This window comes from Neolamprologus brichardi, chromosome 10, assembly GCF_056152115.1.
Source record: "Neolamprologus brichardi isolate AB-2024 chromosome 10, ASM5615211v1, whole genome shotgun sequence".
In the NCBI taxonomy this organism is placed as follows: Eukaryota; Metazoa; Chordata; class Actinopteri; order Cichliformes; family Cichlidae; genus Neolamprologus; species Neolamprologus brichardi.
The window spans coordinates 28769766-28795732 of NC_142113.1; the positions used below are offsets into that span (position 1 = coordinate 28769766).

General features: G+C 39.7%; 1 protein-coding gene across 2 annotated transcripts in view; it reads right to left on the minus strand.

Annotated features, from left to right (window-relative positions):
- The window catches only part of doc2b (double C2-like domains, beta), a 196405-nt gene that overhangs the window by 99290 nt on the left and 71148 nt on the right, over positions 1-25967 (minus strand). For both annotated transcript variants that reach the window (XM_087847499.1, XM_035905333.2), the window contains one exon: positions 4940-5019. In XM_087847499.1, the coding sequence (XP_087703625.1) occupies positions 4940-5019 (80 nt within the window). The remainder of the gene's footprint in view (positions 1-4939; positions 5020-25967) is intronic.

The window sequence follows — 25967 nt, forward strand, 5'->3', positions numbered from 1 at the left end:
ACACAGCTGTTGTATAGCTTTGCTCATGCGTAGGAAAGGTTAAACCTGCAGTCGGTTAGAGGTTTGATGCTTTGCTGATGACGTGAAAGTTACCTTGTGAAAACCTTGCATAACTTCCAGTTCAGTTGTAGAAATTCGACAAATATATCCATAACTGATGGCCAACAGTACAAAGAAGTCTAACATATGGTTGACAGTAGATGCATTTCCCTCGTTTAGAAGGGCTACAGGTCTTTATAAAATCAGTAACCAACCAATAACAGCCCAGAAAGTCATCATTGGTTGTTGCTATAACGTCTGTATCTATACCTGGAACTTAATGGAAATACTATTTGAAGTCAGCACATCTCTGGTTTGAGTACGTGCTAGTTTCCCTCCCCTTTTGATTAGTGACATTCCTGCCATATGGAAATTAAGTTCACTTCAACATGATAGAAATCAGAAAGGTGAACTCACACATGGTTTTATTAACAGTCTGAAGATTCAAGGCCTAATGCCAAAAGATCAGTGTTTGTATTTTCTTCAATGGTATAAAAAAGAGAGAAAAAGGTTTTTAATCACAGTAATTTTGCCTTGTAAAAGTAGCTCTCATAAAGGTAATCCCATCAAATAGGTCTGGCTCTCTTCTTGTTGACATGTCACGGCGAGAATTTAATTAAATGTTAATAAGAGAGAGTCTGTGGGCTTTTGTGTCCTATTACCTTCATACTTATTGCTTGGTTCAGAGCTTTTCAGTTCCACTTACAAATTAAAAGTAGATTACTATGTGTAGCGGCCAAGAAACCCACAGACGTCTTATATTATGTGTACAGTTTAACTGAAAACGGCTCTGCAACAGCCTCTATAAGAATTAATGAGTGAATTAATTAGTAGAAAAAGGAACTTAACACTGTGTGGTAACTTGTTTCTGTGCATTGGAGGTACAGTGGATAACTCATTCATCCTTTTTGAGTCCCAGAAAACACCAAGTGACTGAAGATGATATATTATTTGCTTTGTGATAGAAGCGTGAGGAGATAGAAAAAAATGCCAAGGTAATGATTAGTGACTTAATGGATGGGAAATTATGCAGATAGCGTTTTGTTGCTTTTGTGCTGGGTAAGTGAATAATATCTTAAAATGCTGTGGGAAGGTTTCAGTCTGCTGATTGAGCTGCAGGGCGAGGCCTCTCTAATCAAAAAAGCTATGAGGAGCTATGAAGACAGCACAGACAGTCCAGTTCAAATCCACCAGCCTGCCGGGGCTTTTCCGTGCAGAGCTTCCTTGTTCTCTCTGTGCCTGCATGGGTAACACAGCTTCCTCTCACAGTCAAAGACATGCATGCTAGATTAACTGGTATTTCTAAATTGACTGAGGTGTGAGTGTGAATGTTTCTTTCCTGACACTATGACAGCTGGGATGAGCTCTAGCCCTTCCCCTGCTACTCTGAGTTGGATAGAATTACAACAATTTCAGAGAACAAATTTCTGGAACAAAGCCCTGCTGATAAGGCCTGCTTTGAAACTGTGGCTGCTTTGGCTGAAAAAGACTTCTGGTCCTGTCAAAGTCTAAAGGAAAACGGCTCTTGAACTTGACTTTGACTTCCATAAGCACTTTCATGATGAGTTCATGGACTCAGTCACTCGGCTTGGATTGCACTGAATAAAATCCAGCCAATTTTGTAAATTCTGCTTAATTCTGTGTTTGGGAAAGGAGGGTTATCAACTTTATCTCCACTGGTTAATGACCATAGATAATATAAAATATGGATACAGCTACTGTGAGCTCACCCATTGGTTTCTGATGTCTCATTCTTGAGCCTCAGGTGACAAAGAAGGGATGGTCTGACTGTGAAACCACATGCTCATTGGCTAACAGCTTGTAGTTTGCCAAAGAAATTAAATTAAATTTGAGGATATAATTTGAAGCTAATAAAAATCCAGAGAATGTACCACTCTCTTTAAAACTAAGTGAGAATCCTTTAGAAATGCCTCTGTAGTGCACACAGGATGAAATTGTAAACAGTTTCACAGTTTTACAGTTCGACTCTACAGTACTGATCTTTTATGTGCATCAGGTTCTTTGGCTCTACTTCAGCCTCCTTTGTTTTCCTCTCTTGAGAGGTTCAATATGATTAAGAGTAGTTGAGCAGGTAGAGTTGAGCCCTTCTGAATTTTCTACATTTGACCTGTTCCTCTATAAAAGCCTTTTTATACCAGTTAAATTCAGATCTTTTGCCATGTTAGAATAATTATCTGATCAGTAGCCTTTTCCACTTTCTTCAACCTGTTTTGTTTGTTTGTGTCATGTTGTCAGGTGACCTTTTGTCAGCTTCGGCAATGAATGGCATTTATTTTTCTGACCAAATGCCAGCTCGTCTGCGATAATAGGCACTGTCACGTGCGCTGTCACGGCTGCACAGAAAAAGAAGGAAAAAAACCCTGTGCCTGCTGCACTCTGCCTCTTTAGCCGCCAACATCAATCCACAGAAGTTTAAGAAAGTTTCCCAGTGTTGATTTTGTATGAATCTCCTAATCTTCAATAAGCCAAAATCCATAACATCTCATTAGACAAATCCTCAATTGAGGCTGAAGCTGAAGTTGCTATTGAAGCTTGAAGCTTGAAGCTTTGGCAGAAAACCCAAGGAAACAATCTGTGGTTAGAAAAATCAGTAAGGGGTTTAGAAAACAAATTAAATCATGGAAATTGCTATATACACTATTCAAGGGAGAAAAATCGTTTCTTCTGCTTGGCTGGTCGGCAGCTGAAGCCTAGGAGCCGAGCGGTATAGAAAATAAACACCATAAATCAAGATGGCCTGATGCCCACTCTGCTGTCCAACACTCCCGCCAAGACAGGCTCCTCTGATGCCCACTTTCCTCCATACCAGCTATTCACACAGACAGATAGGAAGAGTTATAGCTGCTGACGGCAGCCATGGCTGTCAAAACCATCACTTCATCACAACAACCACAAGCAAGGGATCGAGCGAGGACGACACCTCTTCGCTCAACCTTTATACATCAGATAAAAATGGTGCTTTTATTAAAAATGAGATATGGTTTATCTCAGTATGCTATGTTTGGTAATTATGTAGTTATTGAAAAATTTATCAATGCCACTGCGGCGGTTTCTGCAAGCATTTGCACAGTATTCTTACAGCTACAACATTAATATACAAGGAAATACAAGGCTATAGAGATACACGATATAAAGATTTTTTAGGGATGTGTTAAATGTAATCAAAAATTTAATAATTAAGAATAAAAATAGGAAAAGCTGCAGGAAGAGTTGAGCTGAATTTACAGAAGCTCAATGGAAAGACACAGGAGTTAATTAGTGAGAAAAGCAGTGTTTAAGAAACTTCCCACAATTCAGAGACAAGTATGATGAACCCCTGAATGTATGCCCTGAATTTATCAGGAAAACAGCTGGATGTGGAAGGTAAAATCTGCATTCCCAGCAAACAGAAAGAAAATGAGATGAGAAAAACGGGAGCACCTCAGAAAACAAAGGATTTACAGTGCAGTATATTAAAATTTACCCAGGAATAGGAGGAAATAAAAAGTAAAGGTCTGCTCTAATATTAGCATTTTAATATGTTGGGTTTTTTTAACACTAAAGGCCACCAAGCAGTTGCTGTCAATTCAGGTCTGGTTTGTACAGAGCCCCTCTGATGACATGGTCCAAAAAATAAATAAATTGTGGCCACAAAATACTACTTCGTGCCCTCGAAATAGGTATAACGTGCCCATGAAATACTTATTTGTGGGCACGAATTGGGTATAACGTGGCAACGAGTTACGCATTTGTGGCAACAAAATAGATAACGTGCGCACACCATATTGATACAATTCCTGGACAGCTGCGTAGAGACATAAGCATAAGAGTAGGCTAAACCATTGACAGAGATGGTATGATTGAGTTTTATTTTGGGCTGGGAATGAGCTACAAATGCATTTTGAAAAGCCTGCAATGCAAGGAACCATCTCCTGTTTAAACCAGGAGAGATATTTAAACAGGATTATAAGATAAGATAAGATAAGATAAGATAAGATAAGATAAGATTTATTAGTCCCACACATGGGACATTTGTTTTGCCACAGCAGGCAGTGGACAGTGCAAAAGTTATATAGCAATTATTATTATTGAGAGCACAGTTGCTTTACAGACGTAAGTACGACCTGGACGCCGGGATAGATTTTATTGTCAACCAACTGCAAGGGCCTGGGAAGGATCACGGCTATCGGTCAAGTGTTTCGTGGGCACAAATTAGCATTTCGTGTGCACGTTTTACCTATTTCGTGCCCACTATTTCGAGGGCATGTTATACCCATTTCGTGCCCATGAGGTAGTATTTAGTGGTCACAATTTATTTCTTTTTTGGACCATGTCATCAAAGGGGCTCCGTAGGTTTGATCCCCACCAATAAGAAACATATCAGACTCTTTAGCTGCCTAAATCCCCATAAATCAACTGAATAGTAGCAAATTACTTCAGAAAAAAAAGAAGAAGAAGACATTTATTGGCGTGGTACCAGTTATGATCTGGTTTTTAGCAATATGCTTTAGAAATACTTCTGGGATAAAAATAGTTGTAAGTATCTCTTTCACTTTTTTTAAACAGTGGGATGTGTTAAGTTGCTATTCCACAGCCTTTTTGCCAGTATGTGTAGGTTGACACGAGAGGCGGCTTCTTCAAAAATATTTAACTCGACAGTTATCTTACCGAACCTGAGAAAATACTGAAAACACGTCAGCTGGTTTGTATCGATCTGCACTTTATAACCTCGTTAGAAAGTCGTGACAGATGGCTGCGCAGTGAATGATCTGTTCATCTAATAATAAACCAAATGCAAGGCAAACACCAACAAAGCAGAGACGCTTGACTGTGAGTGTGCAATCAAAGACTGCAAATTCTTGTAATCGTCATCATCATCAGCATCATCTTGGTAGCTCACCTTGGCTTTGTTAATGGTGCAGTGCAGTGCATTGTTCTCCTGGTCATACAGCAAACTGAATTCCAAGGTTCCCAGTGTAGCTGTAAAGACAGAGAAGGAAGCAGGAAATTAGTCTTAATGGCACATAAACGGAGTCGCTGGGGGAGAGAAGACATTCAGCTTTGCTTTGATTTGATCATTACGAAGAAAAGAACACATTTCAGCCACTCATTTCTTCTTCAACATGTAACTGTAAGAAGCAACACAGAAGTAAACAAAAGAAAGCAGCATGAATCTGAGGGGGATCCAGTCATGTATTCAGGGCCACGCCTTAATCCTGTTAACAAAAATCTTTTAGATTTCATAATCCCAATTTAGTTTTCGATTGGAGAACTGAGGATAAACCCTGGGCTAGCATCGTTTTACTTTGCAGTTCCCATCCAATGTGGTCCAACCTGTTGCTCTTAATAGAGCAAAAACTCATATCCTGCTGACCCGTGAGTGTACTCTTCACAAGTTGACCACATTGTAAGAGAGTGAAGAGGAAGGGTGAGAAACTATGTGTTTAATTAAAGAAAGTGGAGCAGAAAGCTGCCAAGTGCAGAAAGCTAAAAAACAACATCTCTTCTTTGCAGGTGGGCAGCTCAAATGTAAAGAAACAAAAATGTGAAAATCAGCGTGCGTATTTCAGTTGACGTCTCGAATAAAATGGGCTTTCTGGGTGAAGCAGATTTGAGGCGCAACCGTCTCCATTTTCGTTATCAGTTTTACTCTCGCTCTTTGTTCTGCTTTTCTCTGCTTCTGTTTTTCTGCGTAGCACTCACTAGAGGACGGACTTCACTGTGTGAGATTTTTCTTCTGTATTTTTTCCCCCATTGTGTTCTCGTCATGTAACTTCATCCCAGCCTGTATATTCTATCCTTCCTGCTGCACTTATCTGCATGTAAAAAATGTGGCCTGGCCGCCTGCCTGCCTGCATATGACCTCAGATTTTGATAAAAAATTTGGATTTGGAACCTCACCCAGGTCTCCTTTGTCTTGCTTTTGACTCTCCCTCCTTTTAAAGCCATTACAATTAGTACCTACCATTAGGGCAAGGCTGCTGCTGCTGCTGCTGCTTCTGAGTAGTGAATTGGAACAATTTATTGCATGATCTCATCCTTTGTCCTTTCAAAATGCCAGGTGAAAAGGGACTCCCATTTCCTGGATTGATCAAATGTTGATAGAATAAAATAAATAAATAAAAGAAACATGAAAAGATGTGTGTGGGTTTCAAAAGACCTCACACGCTCTAAATGATTGAGCAGTTCGTAAGGAATAAATTCAATCACACTTTGATATTTATGAGCAGGGAACATTAGTTTCATGGTTTTGCAATTGTACTTTTAAGTATTACCACCTCCCCCACACTTTACCTCCTCTTACAAACTCGTGCTATGTGGGAAGAAACACAAGCCGGCTTTTCTAGAATGATTTTATATCCACGGATGGACGCACTGAACCGCAATATCGCATCTACTTAGTGAGAGGGATAAGGAGTTTTGTATCGGCATTGTTGGGCTCAGCCAATAACATCTTGATTAAAGAACTGTAATGTCCTTATCACAACCACCGACAGTCACCGACGGGACATTGGAAAAACAGCATTCTGGGATTTTAGACAGAAAAATTAAACTTTTGCTTAACCATTTGTGTTCACTGTTGATTTTTTTTTTTACTACATCATAAACTGTGGATGAATTTTTATTTACCCAAAACTGTATGATTATGTTTACACAATAATATCAGATAAATGAAAGGAAAAAAATCCACCTAGTGTCTGAATGTGGATACTTTCAGCACACTTCCATGTAGTATAGTATCCACTCCATTGCACGGTTTGTGAGCTTTGACAGGGTAGTGCTGTCAAACCGAACACACCAGAAATGACAACAGCAACACCTGATTCTCAGCTACCACATGGAAACACACTTCTTTACTAGGGGTGCAACAATACACAAAATTCACAGCTCAGTTCGATACTTTGGTGTCACGGTTCGATATTTTTTCGATACAAAAAATGTTCATGCCTTTTTAATTTGTCATTTATTAAAATTATAAATATATATTTTAACCCAAAAGTACAGTTTTTAATTTTAATGTTGCTGAAACAACAAAATTAAAAAAAAATAAATCTATCTGATCGAGAAATCACTCATCTTTGGAAAAGAGAGTTTATTACAGAGAAATGGCTCTTGCCAAAATAAAAGCTATACTATAGCTTCTTCTGGGCTATATTCTCAGCAGCATATTAAACATATCAGGTCCCCATAAGGAGAATCATGTGCTAACGGCTGTCTAAATGACTGGGGTAAAGTTTGTAGCATGCGTGTTTGTTGTTTTTGTCTGCTTCCACTTGTCTTTGCACTAGGATGATGTCGGCATAAATGTGCAGTCATATTCGTTGTGTTCCCACTAGTGCTGTCAGCGTTAATCTCGTTAAAATGACATTAACGCCACAACACGGCAAATCTCAGTTAACAAGTTAACGGCTTCAACATGTTAACAAGCTAACTGCGCTAACGGACTAGTTCCCACAAACTGAGCATTGCGTGGCACATCCGACATACTGTCTTACTTTTGTCCATGACACGCTTACCTTCAGGGTCATGCTTCACATGAAAACCAAGATAGTTCCAAACGCCAGATCTGAATGAGGGTGGGGGAGGTTCAATTTCGGGTAGGCAGTTGCCATGTTGCAACGAGCTTAGCTTCTGTCTTGCTAGCTTGCGCTGCGCTCAGTGGATCTGCACTCGACAGTGCAGCCTAGGCGGAGTAGTCGAACGCAGATCCACTGAGCGCTCAACACAAACAGCATCGTCAGAAGAAAAGTTGATAAAATAAATAAAAAAAATTGGTATTGTTCATACATATGCATACCGAACTGAAAGCACTGTATCGAACGGTTCAATATCGATATGAGTATCGTTGCACCCCTATTATTTACCCAAAATAGCAAGTCTAAGTTGGAAGTTTGCAATTTGGGACACAGCTGCGCAACTGTCGTACAATGTGGTGAGGTTTATTTCTAGGGAACACTTAAAAGTTACAGCTGTTGACCAAATTTCTGTACTCCTTAAATTATCAAATATCATGAAACGCAAGACAAAATGACAGAGTTTAAGAATGAAAACATAAAAGTGAGAAAAGTTGTGTAAAACAACTCAAATAAAACTATGCAGAACTCTGCTGAAGAATAAAAGCGGCTAATGCTGGAGACGTCCACATGTGAAAGGGCACTTTGTTCCACCGTCTCGGAGCAGCAACTGCAAACGCCCGATCTCCTCTGGGCCTCGGGACAGCTAGGAGCATTCGCTCAACAGACCTCAGGGATATAGAGGAAATGTGCAAACTTAAATGATCAGAGAGTGTAAAAAGGTGCCAACACATGCCATGCATATGTAATCTCACTTTCATGTGCCTTTTAATTACCGTGCTGAAGTGTTTTTGGACCAGCTGCAGTCGGCTAAACAGAGACAAACCGACACCTGAAGCAAACTATTGCAATAATCAACTCGAGATAAAATAAAGACATCATCTGCTCTCTCAAAAGTCTCTGAAACAGAGGAATAGCTTCCCTTTTGTGAGATAAAAGCAGCTAGTTTTAACGACAGTATTAATGTGTTTGTCAAAACTTATTTTGTTCCTCATCCTTAATCCTGGTACGGTATATTTAGGTAAGTTTCACTGGTGTATTTGGTAGAATTACATGAGTTCTAGTTAAATATAAGGGTAGGCTAGAGCTTCAAGCCTGAAAAAACATCAACAACAACTTTGGTAATTGGCTTGACAGGTATTTCAAGCTTCACTATTCACCCACAGAGACATACCTCCAGTTAGTTACAGTATTTATCAGCAGTTCATAACATTTTTTATGTGGTTGCAATAGTGCAACAGCTATTTACTGTAAAAGATATGAGAAGAAATGAAAATTAATGGCAACTATTATGGTTCTCTTAGTTTTCTGTCACATGTATATAATTGCGATGTTGCATGCTAACGTTAAACGTAACCAGCATGCCAAATAATGAAGTTAGTGTAATCCACGCTGCAGCTTGCTCTAAATTCTCAAGTTCATTTTTTTCGAAAAAGTATCAGCAATATATGATGTCAGAGAGCAGATATCACTAATATGGTCAATACTAGCTGTGAGGGGCAGCCAATCAGAGGAAAGCTGGTTTAAAGAAAGAGAAGCTAAAATGGCTTGATTCAAAGGCCGACTGTAGGATAAATAAAGACTACTATTAATTCTGAATTATGTAAAACTATTCCTGTAGAGGCCAAGAATAAAATGATAGAGTTGGAAATGAGCCTTTTATTTTAAACCTGTTTACAGAATTTCATTTCTTCATATTTCTCAAATGAAGCTAGACTAAGCTGATAAGATGCAGGATGCTTTTCCTTTTTTTAAACCAGCGGACAACATGGCTAGGATTGCTATCAACGTTATTCCCCCTTAAGAGATTTTGCTATCAATAGCTGGTTAGTTTCCAAAGCATTAAATACAACGAGTTAGGAATTAAGTTCCAGTTTGTGATAAGAGCACTCTCCTAAAGGGCAGAGAATCAATGCTGCTCCAGAGAAAGCTGAGCTCATCAGCAGTGACTGAGCCTCTTTACCACCTCCCACCCCAACACACACAAAGATGAAGGCATTTAGCTTCCTTTTAGTTTACAGACATGATTAATGGGGATTGTTCTACAATCACTGTGTACAGTCACTGTTGCTTTGTGATGCCAAACTGCAAAACTGCCCACTGAAGCTTCAACTTGTGTCCACAACGTCCTGGAAAATATCAGCCGATGTGCAAACATTAGAGGATTCACCAAATTAATGTCGCAGAGCTGAGCTAAATACGCAGTCAGTTTGTGCTTTCCTTTTACCTTAACTGTCAAACAGTCAACGTTTGTCATGTACTTTGAAGAAAAGTGATACCATTTTGTAGCTTGAAAAACGATGCAGCTGCAGTGATCTTAAACTAAATATTTTTTCATGCGCATACATTTTCTCAATTGAGTCAGGCTGTAACCTCCCTGTTTTTATCAATCCAAGCATTGATTTGTCAGATTGTTTCATTACATGGAGAAACATTCAGACACTGAAGGGACATCGGATGTACTTTTAATGCTGAAAAACTCCTGGACACAATGTTTTTTTTATCTAATAAGATTAAAATTTATGGTTCTTCCCAAATATTAGTGTCACAATATACACTCATCATACAACATATTACTTATTTGCACCATGGGTTGGTTTGAGTATTTCAGAATATGCTGATCTTCTGGAATTTTCCTAAACAACCACTGCAAAAGAGAAAGCACCCAGTGATCCATCTTTCTGGGTGACAGTGTCTTGGTGATGTCAGAGATGAGCTACAGCAGCAGACGAACACACTGGGTACCACTCCAGTCAATTAAGAAGAGGAATTTGCAGCTACCATTCATCAAAACTGGAAAACAGACTAGAAAACCATTGCCTGGTCTGACGAGACAAACATTTGAATGGACACATCAGGAATCGGCTTAAACAACATGAAAGCGTCAAATGTCTCATGTTGTCGGACATATTTTCTTAGCACATTTTGGACATCTTTATACCAGCTGAGCATTTTTTCAATGCCACAGCCTCTCTGAGTATTGGCGATGACTGTGTCCATGCCTTCATCTGATTGCTGCTTCCAGCAGGTTAACAGTGCATGTCAGCAAAGCTCAAATCATCTTAAACTGCTTTCTTTATGACACCGGGTTGGACAGTATTATGAATTACGTCTTCAGTATCAGTGAACTCGTCGTCAGTCACCAGATTTCAAATCAGCAGCAACTGTGTGATGCTGTCATGACCGATGAATGGTTCCAGAACATTTCTGAATCTATGCCAGAAAGAATTAAAGCTGATCTGAACTGAAAAATGGGCCCAACCTGGGCCGGTAAGTGCGCATCGCAATATTATTGACAATAAAAACAACATTTCAAAAATTGAAATATTGCAAGTTAAAATAAATAACCAAGTCCCAGTTTGATTTAATTATTCATTTATATCCTGGTTCGATCCCAGCAGGAGACACGAATCCCTTTGGGGTTGTGCCAGGAAGGGCATCTGATGTAAAATGTGCCAACTCAAACACGCTGAGCTACCCACTGTGACGACCCTTTGTGAATAAGCAAGCACCCAAAAGTAGCTTCATTTATTTAAAAAAACAAACCAAAAAAGCCTCACAGAAAAAAATGTTTCAAAAAAAGAACACCAGCATGCATTTTTGGACATTTTTTCTAGATATTGCAATATCAACATCATCATGAAATCTTCTACAAGTAGTGAAAATCGAGTAGTGTTACGGCCTTGTTTCCAAACATTTGTGTCATGAGTTACAATGAACACTTTAACAAGACTTTACACTTTGAAAATTCCTTCATTTAGTTATTGTAAAGTGCAATAATAGATAGATTTGACAAAAAGTACATGAAGGCACTTTCTGATGTGTTCAAATTAAGTGTCAGCACAGGGGTCTGTTCAGGCCTTTGTCATGGTGTTGCAACAGCCATAAAGACCAACAAATTCTTGCAGCTCAAATCACACACGGATCTCACTGTTTTTAGAGTAAGTCAAGTAGTTTTTACCAGAGTTACAAAAATTTTGTATGTTCTAGTTTTGTTTTGTTTTGGCTGGCTGGCTGGCTGGCTGGCTGGCTGGCTGGTTGGCTGGTTGGCTGGCTGGCTGGTTGGTTGGTTGGTTGGTTGGCTGGCTGGCTGGTTGGTTGGTTGGTTGGTTGGCTGGCTGGCTGGCTGGCTGGCTGGCTGGTTGGTTGGCTGGCTGGCTGGTTGGTTGGTTGGTTGGTTGGTTGGCTGGTTGGCTGGTTGGTTGGCTGGCTGGTTGGCTGGTTGGCTGGCTGGCTGGCTGGCTGGTTGGTTGGTTGGTTGGCTGGCTGGCTGGCTGGCTGGCATTGGCTGGCTGGCTGGCATTGGCTGGCTGGCTGGCTGGTTGGCTGGTTGGTTGGCTGGCTGGCTGGTTGGTTGGCTGGTTGGTTGGTTGGTTGGTTGGTTGGCTGGCTGGCTGGCTGGCTGGCTGGTTGGCTGGTTGGTTGGCTGGTTGGCTGGCTGGTTGGTTGGCTGGTTGGTTGGCTGGCTGGTTGGTTGGTTGTTTTTTTGGGCATCAGTTTAGTTTCCAGCATGGGTTTTTTTGTTTAAGTTTAGTTTTCATTGTTTTAAAATGCTCAGTTTTAGTGAACTTTTTTTATTAGTTTCAGTGTTAGTTTTAGTCTCTTTTAATTATTATTGCATGGAGGGCATATGTCAGAGGTGAGATTTAGGAAAATCGGTGTTAATACACACGTCCATCAAAGCCACATCAGGGAACTTGTAATACAATTTTATTTTTTATTTCTTGTATTTTAATTTAATTGTAGCTTCTTTTTAAAGTTCACAAAAATCATTATAGTTACTTTATTTTTCCCCAAAGTCCTTTTTTTTACATTTTTGTTTTAGTTAAGGTTTTTTAAACATCTAGTTTTAGCTTTTAGATTAGTTTCAGTTAACTATAATAACCTTAGTTTTTACTATTATTTGGGGTTTGGTCAGATTTAGGCAGCAAAACTACTTAGCTGCTTTTTGGAAAAGATCATGTTTGCAGCTGTGTGATGTGAAATCTGTCCACGGCAGAAGATTATATTACATTATGCCTCACCACCCTGGAATGACACTGTGATATAATATTTTTATGACAGCAGGCTACACAGTATTATAAATTGTGTCTTCAGTGGCGACACAGTTGTGATCCTCCTTTAAAAGGGTCTCTTCCGTTTCTTAATGGATAGTTAAACAGATTTAATGAGTCAACGAGTTTCACTGTGACATAAAGACAAACAGAGGTGTACTTTACAGGAGGATCTTTACGGAGCCGAAAGAACAACACACGGTTTGTCCTCCCATGACCTCCGTCAGGATATTAATGTTTAATTTACTGTGACATTGCCTGCATTTGTCTCTAAATTCAGGCTAACAGTAGGATTCTATTAGCCAGTTTGTAAAGGTGGTGCTTGTAACACTACTTTGCACCCCAGATGCAAGAGCCATCTGGCTAGCTGTGGGGTACAGCCCACTAAGATGCAACAGTGCTGTGAACTCAACAGGAGTATAATAAAGTGGAGTCATTTTTTTCGTGCGGCAGAATCATGTTCCAGTCTTGCTGCGTGCCCTAATTTCTGTGGCTCTCAGGAAAAAAGGTGATAGCTCTAATTCAATTTCAAGTAGCTACTTAGCAGCACTGAAAGCGATCATTACGCAATTATCTGAAAAGATTAATTAATTACATAATTGCCAGTAAAGAAAAGAATTAATGAATGTAACGGTTATTGATAGCGCAGTCTTTTATTAGAAGCCGAAACACTTTCTTTTAGCTTCCTGATTTCTGAGCACAGGAAGAAATATTGTCTGTGCGATGCCAGTAAATATGCTGAATAAATGAGATGCTGACATACTGAAAACATTAGCCAGCCGAGGAGTCTGCTGTTGAAAACAGGCTGAATCAGGTGATGTGATTGTTTCCCAGCGAGTGAATGATAACAAGTGCTGAAAGGCTGTTAAAATGTTTACAGCGTCATCATTTCCTCTATCAAGTATGTTGTTCCTGCTGTGTCTAATGATTTATGTACAGAGCGATCACACTGCCTGTTATCAAAGACAGCGCTCGAAGCAATGTTTCGAAGAAGACGCATCTACCTTTCCTCCTTTCTTTCTTTTTATTTTCTAAAACAGTGGATTAAGGCTTTGACGTGACATGGGCATTTATAGAGGGAACATTTGCTTGTCAGGCCATCGATTAAAAGTCAAGCGCAAAACCACATCACACTTTATGTGTCAGTACCACTTTATCACTTTCAAACATTAACGTTTAATCACATTCCTTGTGCGGACATAAACTGTGTTATGAAAAAAAGAAAATCAGAAAACAAAGATAATCTATTAGATATGTCTCTTCAAATGCTTGCTAATACAGATCAATACATTTAGACATGTAGACACACGGTCAAGATGACCTGGTTTAAACCTGAGCTTCAATGTGGAGAAGAAAACAGATATGAGTGACTTTGAATGTGGCATAGTTGTTGGTAACAGATGGACTGGTGTGAGTATTTCAGAAACTGCTGATCTTCTGGGATTTTCCCACACGACCATCTGTAAGGTTTACAGAGAATGGTCCGAAAACAGAGAGATTATCCCGAGTGTGTCTGTTCTCTCGGACAAAATGTTTAGTTGATACTAGAGGTCAGAGGGGGAGTTGTCAGACTGCTTTGAGCTGAGAAGAAGGCAACAGTAACTCAGATAACCACTTATCGTAACTACGGTATGCAGAAGACCACACTAGGTTCCACTCCTGTCAGCTAAGAACAGGAAACAGAGGCTACAATTTGTACACTTTCACCAGAATTTGGTAAAATTGTTGCTGCTGATCGTGTGATAAGTCTCGATTTCTACTGCAACATTCAGATGGTAGAAAATTGAATCTCTTCAAACTGGTTTCTTGAACATGACAGGGACTTCTCTGTACTCAAATGGCCTCCACAGTCACCAGATTTTAATCCAATAGGGAATCTTTGGGATGTGGTGGAATGGGAGATTCTGATCATAACAAATCTATAGAAACTGTGTGACACTATCATGTGACTCTGGACCAGAATCTCAGAGGAAAGCTCCCAGCACTGTGCTGAATGTGAAGAATTAAACCAAGTCTGAAGGCAAAAAAGGGTCCAACCCAGTATTAGCAAGGTGTACTTTAAAAAAAAGTGTAGTAAGTGTATATTTTGTAACATTTTAATAGTTATGAGCCTTTAAGTGTTGCCAGAAGCAGCACTGCTCATTAACCTATGAATATGCACTAAATTATAGCATCTATTTCACATTCCATTTACGTGGGCTCATCTGAGAAGACACTTTAACCTGAGAAAATTGGCGAAGTGTAGCAAAAACCAGACATCAGACAATACAAAGGTAGATAGCCCTGAGTCACACATGGCTCCACACAACTAGCGAATGGAGTGACATTTTGCAAATCTGATTTCAAAAGAGAGCTGAGAGAGCCGTACAAAGACGGGTACAACTATGAAAAAGCCTCTGGCCTCCAGCACAGGGTTACGCGGGGGGAGGATAGCTTTTATACATTCATACATCTGTGCCTGACATGACAACATGGCCAAGCAGCGTGATGAACACATCAGAGTGCTTTTTATATTAATGATCTGGCTGGCGATTATAGTGTTAATGGAGCTGCTGAAGGAGAAACAGCCAACAGGGACGGGAGGATATCTGAGCGATGACTGTTATCAAAGTGGCAACCACAATGCTCAGTTAAGGGGAGCACCACACTAGCTCGATTACATGCCTGCAGGCAAAAAAGCAGAAGCAATTCCCACTGAGTGACGCTGGCCGAGCAGTCACCTCCCAGCTGAGAGCCACGTTCATGATACGCTGCGATTCTGTGCACATTGCGCACTTAAATGCACACACTAAAATCATCTGTGCACAATCATAAAAATTCAAAGCTATTATTTGGATGGCATCTGAAAAAAATCTTAATTTGAACATTGCTCAAGCGGCAACTGAAATAAAGCCAACTGTGAGCGCGTGCAGGAAATAATCAGTACAGCCTGTGAACATTAGCACCAGCTATGTTTTGGACACAGTGAAGTGGAATGAAGACGCACTTAGAGAGACATTAGTAATAAATTGCTCAAAGTCGAGTTGAATAAATTGAGTGCAAAGTAATGCATTTTGCAAAACTAGGTCAAACACCTTCTGATTTCCTCACATCACTCAGCTGGAAAGGAATAGAAATGAATAAACACACATTTTTTCCCTTTACCTATAATAAAGTTTGACGGACTGTTTTTTTATCTACAGATTACCCAAGATTAAAACGTCCCAATGAAAAAGCCAGAATCTTTGAAGGGCTCAAGTTATGCACTTGTAGCTGAACAACAATTTGTCCAGATAAATCCGCATCTTATGAGGAACTACTGGCAAAATAATGTTCCAGTTGCAGCTAGGGCTGCTCGATTATGGCAAAAATGCTAATCACGACTATTTTCACTGAAATTGAGATCTTGATTATTTGACAATATTTATTTAACAATAACAATGTATTGAATAATGACTTTAAAGATTGTCAAAAAATAATATAAAATAGTGTGCAAATACTGATAACAGTGCAAATGTTTGCAATATAAAAAATAAATGAAAAATGTAAACATCTATGTTTAGTGAACTTTGCAGTGTTGGTGCAGCTACGACACTGTAGCAAAGTTTACACACTGTGTCTACTTCATCCACGTCTGACTCCGCGAACCCATAATGTTTCCACACCACTGAAGTTTTTTTTACCTCTCTTTTCAACCAACGGCAGTCACTCTCCTCTCCAAAAAACTTCTGCTTAGCTTTCCGAGCTTCCCTCGGGTCCTCTTAATTGTTGTGACACGTGTTCGAAACGCAGAGAGGTGCACTCGATTTGCCACACGGAGCAGCGCGAGAGTAAAGCACGAGGGAGGGGCTAATAATCGGCTCAGTGATTTTTAATGATCGTTGAAAGCCCAGATGGTAATCGAGATTAAAATTCGATTAATTGAGCAGCCCTAGTTGCAGCTACTGTCATGTAGATAAATAGTTCATCCTGTTGCCTGCAGAGTTTTTACTGAAAGCGACTGCTTACAAGTGCCTTCATGTAGCTTTACCCTACAATCTAAACTATCTCGAGGCAACTGTTGTTGTGATTCTGTGCTATATAAATAAAATTAAAATCAGGCTGATTTCGCCATGTCAGTCGAGGAATCCATCAGCTAGTGTTCTGACTAAGCCTCTGGGCTCAGCAGGTCCATCTCTAGGATTTATAGAGAATGATCCAGTGAGCATGCCTTGTAGATGTCAGAGATCCAATTGGAAAGACCATAATATGGGAAAGCAACAGTAACTCAAATAACCAATACTGCAACCAAGGTATGCAGAAGAGCATCTCTGAATCCAGAAGACCACAGTAGGTGCCACTCCTGTCAGCTAAGAACAGGAAACAGAAGCAGCAATTCACTTTTGGTGTGATGAGTCTCTGTTTCTGCTGTGACATTTGGATCGTAGGGTCAGAATTTGGCATAAATGTAATGAAAGCATGGATTCATCCAGCCTCATATCAACAGTGCAGGCTGTCGCTGGTGGTGTAATGGAGTGAGTAATATCCTTGGCACCCTCTAGTACCAACTGAGCATTCTTTAAGCTCCACAGCTTACTTGAGTATTGTATATATGGGAATGTCTACAGCACTGATTTGACTCTATGACACAAAAAATGTAAACAGTTGTGAAGGCAAAAGAAAGCCAACCTTTTACTAGAGAGCTGTAACCAATAAAGTGTCCAGTAAGTGTGCATCAAAACAATGACTGGTATTTGAAGTACAAAGTCAGGTAGTGCTCCTCAGAGTGACGTTTGTTGTTCCTCTGTGGCGCTTTAAATGTCCAGTTGTGTGTTGATCTGGTTGGTTAAAGTTAGCCTACACAACACAATGCTAAACAGATGGTTCATCCAATAACCTGCCAAGTATTTCTCAGAGTACCTGAACTTTTCCAAGCAGCCTCCAAGGATGACTTCCCAGATGGTTCTGAGTAACAAACCATCTGGTGCATCAGACTGAAATTGACCAGCAGATTGTAATTCAACTAGTATTTCCTCAGTTTAAATTAGAGTTGAATTTTTTTTTACTCACTCGTGTTTGGTACAAGAGTTCTTTTATGTTATTCTCACTTTATCACCACTAAACAATTTAAGTTCGCCTCAAAGTCACATTTTTGAACAATGTCTAAGAGGAATACGGCGTATATTTCTCTTCTATCTAATATTCTTTGAATTCAAGGTTGTGATATGCAAAATACCCACAGACAAAGGCTGGAAAATATCAGATTTCCAAATGAAATTATTCAAAAATTAAGAACTTTTTGTTTTAACAGAAGAATAACTGAGTAGATGTGTCTTGTGCACAAGAGTTTGAACCCCTATCAGCAGTTAGCTTATAAATTCTGAACTTTAGAGACACTAGTTGTGCTGAGCTAAGGCAGAAGAATTATTTCAATCTTCTCATCTGATTCTTTGTAAAGATAAAACAAGCAAATTCCTGTAAAAGGAAATAATTAAGCAAGTGTCCAACTCCTGCACTCCACTACTGCAGCTTTACATGATTCATTTTTCAAAACCTTACTTATCTTATTGTAGGGGGGGCATCTCCACATTTCAGCCCACTTTCTGATAAAAAAAAAAAAAAACACCCCTCATTTTAAAGGCTTGAATTAGAAATATATGCTTTCATTGAAACGATACAAAACCAAAAGCAGAAAAATGTCTGAAATTGTGTTTAGAGCAGTCTGCAGTCTGCTGTGCTTTTGGTCCACGTTTGTTACATTTGTAACAGTTTAGATATGACAGAAAATAAAGAAAAGAACATTAGCTCCGCTTTAAAGATCACTTAATCTTCACAAATATAATATAGTACAGAGCAAGATTGAGTATCTGAATGCTCATTTGAATTGATGAACAAAAGAACTGAAAGTTCATGTAGCGTGCACGGTTTCTAATCCCCTCAAAATCTGACCATGAATCAGAGAGAGCTGAGCAGCGTTTGAAAGGATGGGAGTGGAGGGGGAGTGGGGGGGTCCCACTTTGCACATTATGTTACTGTAGTCTAAGGGACAAATTGCCCAAGTGTTAATTTGTCTGCTTATGCAGTGCTTGAATGAACAATTAGACTGCACGCTTTGCTTCAGCATCCCATTGTGTGCCTCTCATTAGAGTGGAAAACTCTCATGGGGGATGACGGGTTCAGTAAAGATGTTATTTGTTTTGGTTTTTTGTCACAGGGCTGATTTGTTGTCTTATGAAAGAAAAAGAAGGATTTTGACCCGACATGTGATGTGAACACGGCGACACTGCTCGGATCTGCACACTTTAGTAATCTGTTTTTAACATCGGGGGTTATTTGCTGAAACATGATAGAAACTTCCACCCTTATCAAGGTAGCTTTAGCAGAAAGAGGAAATTATTAGATTTTGGAGCTCATGGCTGCGCACATTTGCATGTTAATGAAAAGACCAACTCATGTGTTGTGTGACGTATTGTGACAATGGGAACATTTACTTAACTGTAATGTAACAAGAGCACCGACTCAACTGGTTGTGTTTAACATATAACAATTATGAGAGCACATCGAGTAAAGCTCATTAACTATTATAACAGTGTGGTTAGTAGTTTTACATCAGTGTAATGATTCTAATACATTATTCTAATTATAATTTCTTGCCTAGAAGGTAAATAGATTTATTTTCACATTTTCTGATAATTTTCCATCAGCTAAATTATTTTTAACTAATTCTAAATAGCTGGAAACAAAATAAAAGTATCCAAAACAACATGATCCAGATCTAGCAAAACACTCCCCTATCACGTTGGCTCAGAACAGCCCAAAGTCAGAATACTGTTTGATAGAAGAAGCAAGCTGATATCAGTGCTCTGTACTCTATTTCACTATCAATATGCTGCCACACTGTGTGGAACCGATGCAATCATTCCTCTATATGTGAGGCAGCATGGGGCCCTAATATAATGTCTTAACTGTAAACAGAGATTTTTATACAGCATCCTTTTAAAGAATACTTTTCTTTAATATTTTGGTGTTTTTTTTCAGAGTTCTATTTATAGTTTTCAGTTAAATGACTGACAGAAAAGATGTTACAACACTCCGGTCAAGGCTGGACACTCCACTGCACTGCGGCACAGGCCTTTCAATTTTCCATCAGATTCAAGCCATGAAAATATTTACACAACCTCTCATAAGAAGAGTGAAACAAAGCAACCTGCTTCTGAGGCATTTAAAGCACTCGTTGCAGTACATGAATCACTAAAACCTGAATTTCCAAGCTCTGCTTTACGGGTGTTTACACATATCTTGCAAAGAATCACTACAAAGGAATAATAAGTCTTCTGCATCTGATGGTTGAGTCAATAATGCTGCTGTTTGGGAGGTAAAGGACAACAACATTATTCACTGTCAAAGCAAAAGTGAGTGCTAATTAGCTAATGTTAACAAACAAAGGGATTTATCTGATTGGTCTTGCACACTTGTAGGGCAGAGTTAGTGTTTTTGCAGGTAAAAATGCTCTGATAGCAGCTGTGACCAAACTGAGTGGCTAGATGTGCAGCGAGCCTCTAGCTTTCCGGTATTTTGGCTTAAAGAACCTGGTAAAAGCAAGTGGAAACAACCAGGGCCGGAAAATGAAGCCAACACATAAGCAGCAAACACTTCAGTTCCTTGAGTGGCCATCTGAGCCTGGCTGCAAGAGGCAACTCAAGGATTTGGTTCATTTCCTGTTTGCATGGAGCATTACTATGGCTTGTTTATGGCTGATTTCTGGGAAACAGGAAAGGGCTGTCTTTGAAACTCCCAGATCCTCCATAAAGACACAGGACATGTAATCGTTCCAAGTGGCATGTGCGCCAGATTAAAAATGTCCAGCTTCATACAAGGAAAAAAATCATTATAAAAGCCTAATACAAAAAAACAGCTATGGACGACACTTCTATTAGGTATTTGTTTTTAAGAATACTATCAAGACTTAAGGTGTGAGACGAGCCTGCTTTGAACTACAGACAGATGAAGGTGTATCCCATCTTTATCTTTAGGCCCTGCCTCAGCTAATTTGAATCACACTGGATCTTTTAACTATGTTGGTGGTGTTAATACCTGTTGGAGCATTTGAATTATCTGACAAATAATATGGCAAACATGCACACTGCTCAACAACATCAGGGCATGCTCCTAATGAGATAACGGCTGGCGTCACGGGGCATGTCCTCCCAGATCTGGACCAAGGCATCACAGAGCTCCTGAAAAGTCTGAAATGCAACCTGGCGACCAAAACATGATGTCCCAGACGTGCTCTATTGGATTTATGTCTGGAAAGGGTGGGGTTCCTTTATCCTCTTGGAACTGCCTGCGTACTCTTGCCACATGAGGCTGGGAATGGTGGTGCACCAGGACCCACTGCACCAGGATTGCCCAGCCTTCAGAGTTACATGCATCCCTCCATCGATATGGCTCCTCACATCATCACTGATCCACCACTATCCTGGTCATGCTGAACGATGTTCCAGGCAGCAGACCCTTTCACCTCTGTCACATGTGCTCAGAGGAAACCTACTTTCATGTGGGAAAAGCACAGGGTGCCGTCGGAGGAACCGGCCAATTCTGGTATTCTATGGCATATTTGTTGGGCTTTGCAGTGCTCATCCTGTTCCTCCCTGCACAAACGAGCAGATACCAGTTCTACTGATGGGTTAAGGAGTTTCTACAGCCGTGTGCAGCTCTCCTATAGTAACTACTATGTCCTGGAATCTCTGCCATGCTCTTGAGACTGTGCTGGGAGACACAGCAAACATTCTGGCATTGGCATGTATTGATATGTCACCCTGGAAGAGTTGGACTACCTGTGCAACCTCTGTAGGGTCCCGGTATCACCTCACACTACACAACTGACCAGATCAATATCACAGACGTTTAACTGATTTGATGCTCTACTTAAAAAAGCATTCCTTTATTGTTTTAGGCAGTATTTATATCAAATCTCACCCTCTGGAGGGTCTATATGTGTGTTCCTCAAGCTCAGGTCCTCTACCAGAGGCCTGAGAATTTGATAAGTTCTGTACTGTATCTTAGATGTTGCTAGAACAGATGCTCCCTCTGGACATGGAGCTCTGATGCCTACAGTTTGCCGAAGTCAGTCTTCCACTTTTGGGGTTAGGCCTCCTAATCCTCCTATTACCACCGGGACCACTTTGGAGTTTATCTCCCAAGATGTGAAAAGTATACCTTACAGTATTTTTTTCACTATGAGAGACACAAACAGTGTCACTGATTGTTCCAATCTTCACAAAAATAATGCTTTGTCCTTTTTTTGTATCAAGTATTTTCCTGGGTATTGGTTTGAAATTCTAGTACAATGATACTCCTTACTCCATAGGCAATCCTGTAAGGATGTATTGTACTAAAGCTATTAAGCAGACTATTGCTTCATAATTCATAAAACCATCTTCTCAGAGCATGTCCAGAAAATCTAAACCAGTGGATGTTTATTGCCAAAATGCCACACTGAGAGTTATAGCTAGTTTTTAATTATGCTTTTACATCTACATTTCTAAAGACAGTTGCTCATAGCCATTACGATTAAACCTTAACTTCCAGAACTCTGATGCATCCAGTATGGGTCTGTGCAGATACTGCTTTTCCTTGATAGCCTTATTTTTCTTCTCACCACTAAAATCAATGAGGAGACTCACAGCAGCATAACATGTTTTAAAAAAGGAAATATTAAATGAGCAATGTTGTGGTGAAGTTGTTAATCATTAAACTTGAAAGTTTCCCAGGCGGATTCTGTCACTACATCTTTTTCAAAACAGAGGAAGGAAACCATTTGTTGAATGCATAATGTTACTGTATCTGCTCCGAATACTGAATGTGCTGCAGATGGAGGAGGCGTTTTGAAATACACGCAGGAAAAACAACTCCCTCAAAACTGTATGTATCCTGTCACTACTTCACATTCAGAGCCAAATCTCCAGACATCAGCTCCTATTCTTACACTCTGTCACTGTGTACAAATCACAGATTCACACAAGCAACATCTTAAACCCCAAAGTCGACTGTCATTTTTGCAAGCTGTATTTAGAGTCTCATTCCAAAAATGGGAAAAGCCAATCTGTATTAATGCCAATAAATCAAAACCATTAAATAATAACTTGAAATCTTCTGTCACACATAACTGAAACATGAGCAATGTGATGTCACATTTCCTAAGACTACAATGACATTTTAAAAAAGGATATATATATCTATTAACCTGTGTGGCAGCTCCACAGATTAGTGGAGCGGAGAGAAGCAGAGGTCACACTCCTTTTAATTACTACTGCCAGTGAAGTGTGACACATTTTGTCTTTGTCGCTCATTTTCCTAATTAGATACACATCATTAAAATATGTACTCATGCTCAAAAGAACGTTCATCATAACCTGGATGCAACAGTGCGTCTTGTGGTGCACATTATGCCACTGTATTGCACATTTCAGGTAAAGATCAAGGATTTTTGACAACACGGAGGTCTCTGCCACTGCATTGTTTGACTGCTGGGTCACTGAACCGTGTCGTCTGAGTACGAATGTAACAGTGATGCTGCAGCAGTAACCTGCACCTGGACAGAGATTTTTGGGGACTAGCTATAAAAACTATCATTTGTCACATGGTCAAAGATGCAAAGTCAAATACTTTAATTTCGACAAGTGGTCATATAAAACTAGGGCTGGGTATCGTCATTGATTTCTAGAATCGATTCGATTCCGATTCACAAGGTCCCGAATTGATTCAATCCACAATTCGATTCGATTCAATTCGATTTGAATCTGGGAAATTTTGCCTCAGACAGTCAGAAATATTATAATTCAGATCAGTACATTAACATATTTTTTGTATCTATAAAAAGGAAGCTGACACTCGCAAGACTTTATCAAAGGTGTGAGCATCACAGCAGATGCCTTTGTGTCAAAGTAACTGAAGATAAAACACAGAAAAACATGAAGGTGATTTTCCTAGCCTGGGATTTTATAAAAATATTCAGCAGTACATCAAAAACGAAAGAAAACCATTAATCAACATATGAGCATTACCTCTGAAGTTACAGCGGTTTTATTAGAGACACAGCTGAGCGTTTTGCATTTTTGCATAATTTTAAAAAGTTTAAATTTGTTCAGAAGCCTATTGAACGGCATAAATGAGGTTTTCTTTTCGGAAGTAAGTAAAAGGGACAAAAAACAGCGGCTGACGGCTTGTAAACAACAGTAGACTGGTGCAAATAATGCAGAAAACAGATTTTTAGACGGGAAACTGTTCTTGAAGTACAGAGAGAGAGAGAGCTGTGCATGAAGTGTGGTAGAAGCAAAACAGTAAAAGTCAGAGTGAATTCATGACGATGTTTATGTGAAGCGTAGTTTGGATCTTCTTTTGCTGCTGGTTCGGTCAATAATGTTTGGAGAGAGATAAAACTAACAGCTTTACAATCAGCACAAAAAGGGCGTAAACACAAAGCGCGGACCCGCCGAAACATCAGAATCAGCGAGCTGTCGGCTTTCAGCCCCGACCGTGTCTGTGCTGTCAGGTGAGAAAGGCGACATCTCACTGATTCTGATCTGTCGGCGGCTTTGTGTTTATGTCTTTGTGCAGAATCCGTGTTCCTGCTTTCACTTACTGTTTTAGCTGTTTGGTGGTTGTTGAAAATTTGTGAGGTTTAACCTGAGATTCTGGCGGTTCGGGCAAAATAAATTTATATTAAAAAATCGATTCAGGATTTTAATGAATCGATATCACGTTGTCCCAGCTAGAATCGATTTTAATCGATAAATCGATTATCAAAACCCACCCCTAGATAAAACACAAAAGCTGTCTCAGAAGCAAAGTCAGAAATCATGTTTGCTTTTACCAAGCTGGAAGCTTCTGCAGGGAGGAGGTTGAAGTGGGTGGAAAGTAGGTGAGTGTTTTTACTGGTAATGGTTCAACAAATCAATCACAGTTCAAGGTCTAGTTAATATAGTAGATTTTCCTTGCATTGCATCCCTGTTAGCACGTGGATATGGACCACTTTAGGAAATGATTCAGTAATATTGTCTGGCCAATATATTTTGATTCATCCTTGGTTTACATGCAGCATTGCTAAAGCTTGTTTGGGGCTCAGATCTGACAAACAGAACCAAATGCCCAATCGTTGCATGTGACATGTGGCCCAGACTGAAATGTTTGAAGCATGCAAGACAGAAGTTAGCCAGAATTTAAATAACCTGTGTCCCAGATTATTGTGGCCTATCTGGTTCTTTTTGAATCATATAGAGCAATGGTATGGCCAACATTTGACTCAAACCTGGAAAACAGGAGCGGATTGCCCAAGTGCCATCATACCATGTGACATGTGTCTGGTGTGAGGAAGATCTGGGCCAGATCTAGTCTGGGTTCCAGATCGAACAAACATGAATGACCTACAACTAAAATAGAGTTTTGTACTTTAGATTAGAGGACATTTTAGCCTTTGAAGAAAGGCCAAAAAAAAAAAAAAGCAGAAACTGAGAACATTGAGGGTAAGATTTTCACTGAAGCTGCCACAATGATTTGCATTCTATTAAACCTGCATGTCTCTTTTTAAATTTCATAACAGGGTCACTTTGGTAGGATGTCTGACTTTGAGACAGTGTTTGTCCTTTTTGCTGGTGCATTTGAGATCAAACATAAATTTATTTTTTGGCTGCTTTGTCAAGACTAAGCAACAGCAGCAATGCTAGCATGCCTGTACTTCTTGATGCAGCAGTATTTGGATCCATAAACTATAAAACTAGAAACCATGGATCGAGATCATAAACTCTTTTTTAAAATATTTGCTGCTCTCCTGAATCAAGTCAGAAGCAGGATTTTTTTTATCTGCAACCTGCTGGGAAGGAATGCAAATTTGAATTTTCAAAATCTGGAGTGGCTGTACACAACAAAGTTCCTCTATACGAATGTTCTCAGTACTACCAACTCATCATATTACTCAAACATTATTAGCCGGACCACTGTTAACAAATTAATCAAGCCTGCAGAAACAGTTTCTCATCTCGCCTCCATGGCACATTACACAACATTTCTGGATTTTTTCGCCAACAAAATTTCAAACATCCATCTACAATTAGATTATTCTGGCCTGGTTCAAGACTACACCCTTTGGGGAAATTCCTCAAATACTCCAAATTATTCTACTTGCAGCAACCCGCAGTCGAAAACTTCTCCAAACTCATCGTGACGTTCAAAACTTCCTTGGCCAAAGAGTCTTTGGTTAAGGACTGCTTTCCTGTGCTGTCTTCAATCATGACTTCTGCAATTAATTGCTGCAATTCCTGTATTCCTAAAAACAACCTCTTTC